Source organism: Camponotus vicinus, unplaced genomic scaffold (assembly GCF_025532165.1).
Source record: "Camponotus vicinus isolate PSW18456_S1 unplaced genomic scaffold, iyCamVici1.0 SCAF_11, whole genome shotgun sequence".
Classification (NCBI taxonomy): Eukaryota; Metazoa; Arthropoda; class Insecta; order Hymenoptera; family Formicidae; genus Camponotus; species Camponotus vicinus.
In genome coordinates, this window is record NW_028141947.1 from 9,823,281 (window position 1) to 9,829,833 (window position 6,553).

The window sequence follows — 6,553 nt, forward strand, 5'->3', positions numbered from 1 at the left end:
TGTCATAGGATAATCGCACGCAATCCTCCTGATAATTAAACTTGTCTAATTACGATGATTGAATACTTTTGTTAACGTTATTTTTTACATATATTATCAATTTATATATTCAAGTTTCAAGCGTATCTTATTAAAGACATTGATCGAGATATTCAATAAATATCAATTAAATCAATATAAATTAAATTATATGCATATATCGTATGAAATTAGACGATCGTGATTATCATTCGCATTTGTTACATTATTCAATCTTGGTAACACATAATTGAATTTAACAATCTGTAATGTTTATCTATACATATTCCGTGTAATCATTATACATTCTTATATCTTTATTGCAGTGCATCTGGATGCCCAATCGCAAATAGGAATAAGATGCGAGTACTGGAATCCGGCGGTACGGTTGAGCAACACAAGGCGGCCGTAGCTGCCGCAACGGCCATGAAATTTGAAGGTGTCAATTGCCCCACACCCGGATGCGATGGACTCGGTCACATAAACGGATCTTTCCATAGCCATAGGTCCTTGTCGGGCTGCCCGATAGCCAGCCACGCCGTGAAGAAACCAAAACCGGAGGATAATATGAGCATGTACAGCAGAGGAATCACCGGTGAGGATCGAGTTGCCTCTGATGATGACGCCACCGGTTGTCGATACTTAACGATCGAAGAATAAAATTGTCAGAATACGCTGTGCGTGAGACCAATCGTATTACGAGAAATTTAATCGAACTTTATTCAAAGAGCGTTCGTAAGCTCTCTCTTCTCATGCGCAGCTGTCAAAATTTGAATCCGCGAAGATGCGCATTTTCTTATCAACGCGCGATAGAAAGAGAAAATGTTATAGAGTAGATAAGGCAGTTTAAATTCGCTCTGTTCTTTTCTATGCTTGCGCTCGTTCAGGATTAATCGTCTCGTTAACATTCATTTTTATTTCAAAGTTGTAAAGAAAATGACACCGCTATCGCTGTGTAAAGTATGTAAAGAAAGTAACATCGCTACCGCTTTCCGTAGATTGATTGACGTCTGGACGAGCGCGATGCTAAAACATACGGAATTATGTATCTTTCTTTGTAAACTTGTGCATATCTAACCTTGTACTTGATCCCGTGCTATGCCATACTCTGCTCTTCACGCAATGATGTGCTGTCATACCAATGAGGGTCCTCTTTCCTCATCCTTCCGTTTTTCTTGACCATCAAAAGAAAAAAAAAATTCGTTCCCTTTTATTTTTTTCACTTTAAATATTACTTTCCCGTTTCGACCTCTTTTTTGTTCTCAATAATAAATGTTTCTGGTTTTCGAATAAATATCGCGACTGATTAGATATAAAAAATAAATAAAGAAGAAATAACTTATAAAAAAATGAACAAAATAGAAAGATAGGAAGCACTAGAATCGCGAATATAACGGCGTTAATTTACGTCTCATTTTTTTTCCTTCCTTTCTCGATTCGGTCCCGCGCAGGAACCTCTTCCTTCGTTATGTACAAGACATGTAAAATCAAAAACAACCTATGTCTTAATGATGAAAAATAATATATTCTGATTTATTCTGGGATCAGCTCCTTTCATGTTGAGCTTGGAGCACGGTTACTTTTGAAGGTAAGGGACTGACGTATTCGCCACTTGTTTCCTATGTGTTTTCGGTGTTACATACAGAATCCACACACCAGTATGTTTACTTTTACGAGATGACGTCCGAGTGTTGGCAATATTTGTAAAAATGTATATACCTCTCTGGCACAATAAATAATTATAAGCTTCTATCTCGTCCATCCACAATAAAATAAATATCAACGCCAGCACTCGGTGTCTTCTATATTTTTTTTTTCTTCTATCTGGTATGATGGCACCTCACGCTAATTCCCAAAACACCCCGACATTGTCCCGATCATCCCACGGCACTCCTGTCAGGTTCGTGCGTCTCTTACCGAGTCGGAGCACACGCTTGATCGAACGAGTCTCAAAATGTCTCTCGCTTTTCTGCCGAGATGCGTATATCACTTTGGCACGAACCGTACGCAGAAGAAACCGTACCGTCCCATTATCTCAAGACAAGCTACATTGCAGTGACTTGGGCCGAGCGAAGTGAAAGGGTGGAAAATATGTATAGCGGATTTTTCGGACACTTTATTCCGATCTAAGATCGCAATTTTCACAAATCGCATCGCCTAAGTCGCTGCCTGAATTGATCCTTGACATAATGTAAATGCTCGCTACATCTCCACATGTATCGCGTAAAAATCCCGCAAATCTATTCGAAATTTTTTAATCTGATGCTTCTTAATCGTCATTGTTGAAAACAAAAAAAAAAGAAATAAGGAACGCCAAAATGCTTCTATCTAAATACGTAGAGTTATACGAGCTTCCGTCGAATTAGGGGATTCGAATCGTGCCGGTTTCCAGTAGTTTTCCCAATGTTGAGCCCGACAGGGCTGTTACGTGTGCATCGCATTGTGATGACATTTCCGCGAGACTAAAAAGATCAAGGAGATATAATAAATCCCCTGCTTAACCGTGGGAAAATAACTTTTTGGAAACCGGGAAATACGATTCGTTTTCGATCGTAACGTGACCGGCACCTTATCAAACTGGACCCTGTCTGTCCTGTCCTCAGGGTTGGAAGCCGGTGGTCCGGCTCACGGGGGTGCGGTAGGCACGGGTCAGGGTAACTCGAGCGGTAGCGGGACCGCCGGTGCCGGGGGCGAGGATCTCTACACACTGGAGGCTGAGATCACGGAGCTCCAGAGAGAGAACGCCCGGGTCGAATCGCAAGTCTTGCGCTTGCGCTCGGATATTACCGCCATGGAGAATCAGCTCAAACACGGTGATAAGGTCAGTCTTTGCTCAGTCGGCAGCGTACCGTGTGTCGAATAGATACCTGACAAATGATTAAATGTAAAAAATAGATATTGTTTAGATACTTTTATATTGATTGATTGATCGTCAACTAATTGCAATCATCGCGATCACGCCATCATATCTTTCCTAAAGTTTAATTATACTATATATTACGCAATTATTATTTATTACAATATTATTATAACAATATAATTATGCATTAATTAAATGTTTTTTTTTCAGAAATCATCTCTGTTTTGTTTATAAAAAATGATATGTTATGATAACTTATGTTCTATTAACCGTATGTTGATATCACACATCTGAAATAATTTGCGGTCAATCAATCAATTTCACATGACGTATATTACAGAAAAAATTTTTGCATTTTTAACTAACGAGTTTACTGTAAATTTTCTAAATGCAAATACTTTTACTGCATCTATCAAAGAAATAATCTACTATCATTACTTATCAGTCTCGTTAGTAAGTACGGTTTCTGTCGAAACCGCGTTTTCGCAGACGCTATCATGCGTGCGCTTTGGCATATGATAAATACATTTTGTTTGCAGGAAACGTCATCGATAAGCCAACGCAACAATAATCTGACCGAATACTATCAGTCGCTGCGCGACAACATGATCACCCTGCTGGAGCAAGTGCGAATACCGAACGCCCCGGGCGGGCCGCAAGAGAAGATAGGCCACGAGAACTTCGACAGTTACCTGACGAAGCTACAGACTCTGTGCACCGCCGACGGCTACTGCGCCGACGAGAGCAACCGGCCGATTTACGAGACGGTGAAGACCGCATTGCAGGACTTCACGGTTCTGCCGACACCCATCTGAGACCATCCTTAAAGACCGACGATCAGATACTGAACGTCGCTCGGAACTCGCGCGAAGAAACCGATTCGACGACGGTACTCTTCGTGACGATACTCTTCGTGGGGATCGCAGTCATTCCTTCCTCCCGTTCACACCGGATGCGAATGAACGATGCCCAGCAGCCCTTTCCCTTCCCACCCGAAGGAAAAACTGCGTCGATGACTGAGCTCCGCGGATCGGCCTACGGACTTGGGAGAATCCCGACTTCGTGATGCGCGATTCTTATCCGGACGCTGGGAAATTTGCCAGCGTGCGTCATACATCGTCTGCGTGAATTCCGGACTATGACGTCATGCGACGTCAACCGCGATCACGTGTGACGTAGGTGAAAGTCGTCGTGGCCGGTCGAACATGATCGACCGGCGTATCGTATGGGGCTGTTAACGCTAGTAAAAAAAACGCTACAATAACGGCATCTAAATCGGATAAGAGCTCCACGAGCGTTCATCCGAGCTAAGCTTAACGGACTATTATTACGGGGGCAACGTTGCTCATCATATAGCGCGATATCTTTTGTACATAATGAATCTGCGTCAAGAATCACACGGCGGCCGCTACCGCCACGCATATGTACATACACACAACGGGAAAAATGCATTTATATATTATTCGACAGGTTGGTGGTTATATTGCTCTAAGTCGTGTAAAAATAATGATTAATTTAGCTGTATATCGGACTCTTGCTACACACTTATCGCTGTGTAACTGTGTTATTACCGTTTAAGCGATCAGCGCGCGATTTACGAGGACCGGTTCACGATCCACCAATGACGCTTTTGCTGAACCCTGAAGATTACTTATAAATCAATTTATCGGCTAACTATTTACCAGCTAGTCACACTATTATTATTATTATTATTATTATTATTATTATTATTATTATTATTATTCTCATTAATACTACTACTATTATTACTACTACTGTAACTGTTACAACCAGCTGGATCGTTTTTAGCGACTAATCCAATCGTCATTATCGCTACCACTACTCTTACTACTGTTAATAAAGTATAGTCACGAGTGTATACCAACGTATTTATATAATATTAACGAGTCTACGAGAGAAATGTGCGACGCGTTGTCCATATAGGCTGTACATAGTCACAGAGATATACAATTACTATAAGAACAAGAATCGCTGGCGATAATGAGCTGCGATTTCAGAGGGACGACGAGAAAAACAGAGGGAAAGAGATGTTCGCGAGGTCGTGCGTGGCTTTATCATCAACAGATGTCAATCCTAAATATTGTCGAATTTATGGCGTGGTGGATGATCGAGCCTCGATCGTTTTGCCAAGGAGGCAAAGAAGGATCGAGCTTCGCGTTCCTTCAGTATACAATGCGACCAATTCGGTCGGAGAATATTCGTTCGTACGTGCAATAATTTCCGGATGCGTCGCATTCTCTCCTGTATATTCGCGGTTACTTACATACGTCGTGTACATTTGCATCGGCGCATTAATTGTTATTGTTTCGTTAATCTATTTCTGTTCCTATTTATTATATATGTTTGTTTTGCTACTGAAACGAGAAACGCGGGGAAATTACAAGAATTTGTAAATATATCGAAAATTCTTCGCTTTGAGTCATACGAGTCACCGCTTCTCGTTGAAACTGCATTAAAATAATTTTATTATTATTATTGTTATTATTATGGTATAAGTCAGAAACATCTCCGTTTTGTCGCTGGTTGACTTTTTACACCTAGGTGTAAATCGATCGACATAAATGCAGAGAAATTTTAATACCATTAACAGTACAATGCATAAAAATGAAGAACATGATTATAGATTCATCGAAAGAAATATAAATATAAAAAAGTATCTGTTAATGGTGTGCTTGCGAATTATTAAAAGATCTACCATATGTATTTATTAATAATCAACATCAGTTGTGCTGCGGAGGACAAATGCTCTCTATCAATATATCATAACATATCTCAGATATATTTTTAATATTTATTTCTTACACATTCTTATTTTCTCTCGCCAAACTCATCATCATAAAATAGCAGACATGTCGATCGAATAATCAATGATTGCTGACATAAAACTATATTATGTTAAAATTATATTATGTTCGCTATACAATTATAGATGATGTATATAAAAAAGAGAAGCAGTTACGAAAGATTAATTAATTGTTTGTCTGAGAGGCTAATGAGATGGGGAAAGCAAGAAGGAGTAAATATACTTTAACCAAACCACCGTGTAGTGAGAGTAATAACAAATTAAAGATAGTCGATCGACAAGTACGAATAATCTTGACGTTATAATTATTCTTGTCATTATCATTGTCGTTATAATTACCATTGTCATTAATATCATCAAGCAATTTTTTTATTTCGAGTTAGCATAATTGGCAAGTAGGAAGGAGGGAGTGAGAATGAGAAAAAACAGATAATCAACAATCGACACTTACTACATTTTAACTATCTTACCTCTTGTTTCGTTGTAATACGAGTAATATATTGTGCAATATTTATTATTGAATCGTCATTATCATCTACTAGTCCTGATCATTATTAATGCTATTATTATTATTTCTGTTATTATATAATATTATTATTTTATTACTATTATTATGATTGCTATTATTATGATTACAACTTATTGTCACTACTCTCGTTATGTTTCCGTCACTATTTCAATTATAATTGTTGCCGTTAATGAAAATCTACAGGTATATAAGTTCAATAACATGCTTTAAGTAAGTATAAATGTTACTCCGATTGAATAAAGGGTATTTATCGATGAATATTGATCATTTCTCCCTCATATATTCCTTGCATATACATAAAAAATATGCGTTTTATGTGCAT

General features: G+C 38.7%; 1 protein-coding gene and 1 long non-coding RNA gene across 6 annotated transcripts in view; one reads left to right on the forward strand and one right to left on the reverse strand.

Annotated features, from left to right (window-relative positions):
- Window positions 1-6,489, forward strand: part of LOC145962052 (uncharacterized) — a 282,741-nt gene extending 276,252 nt beyond the window's left edge. For all 5 annotated transcript variants that reach the window (XM_083082827.1, XM_083082829.1, XM_083082828.1 and 2 more), the window contains 3 exons: window positions 345-613; window positions 2,622-2,839; window positions 3,418-6,489. In XM_083082827.1, coding sequence (XP_082938953.1) covers window positions 345-613; window positions 2,622-2,839; window positions 3,418-3,693 — 763 coding nt within the window. In that variant the 3' untranslated portion in view covers window positions 3,694-6,489. The remainder of the gene's footprint in view (window positions 1-344; window positions 614-2,621; window positions 2,840-3,417) is intronic.
- Window positions 134-4,077, reverse strand: LOC145962058 (uncharacterized). Its single transcript, XR_014435798.1, has 3 exons — window positions 3,317-4,077; window positions 1,097-2,885; window positions 134-659 (listed from the first exon to the last, which is right to left on the reverse strand). It is a non-coding gene; the product is annotated as an uncharacterized LOC145962058 (long non-coding RNA).
- Window positions 6,490-6,553: the final 64 nt, after the last annotated feature.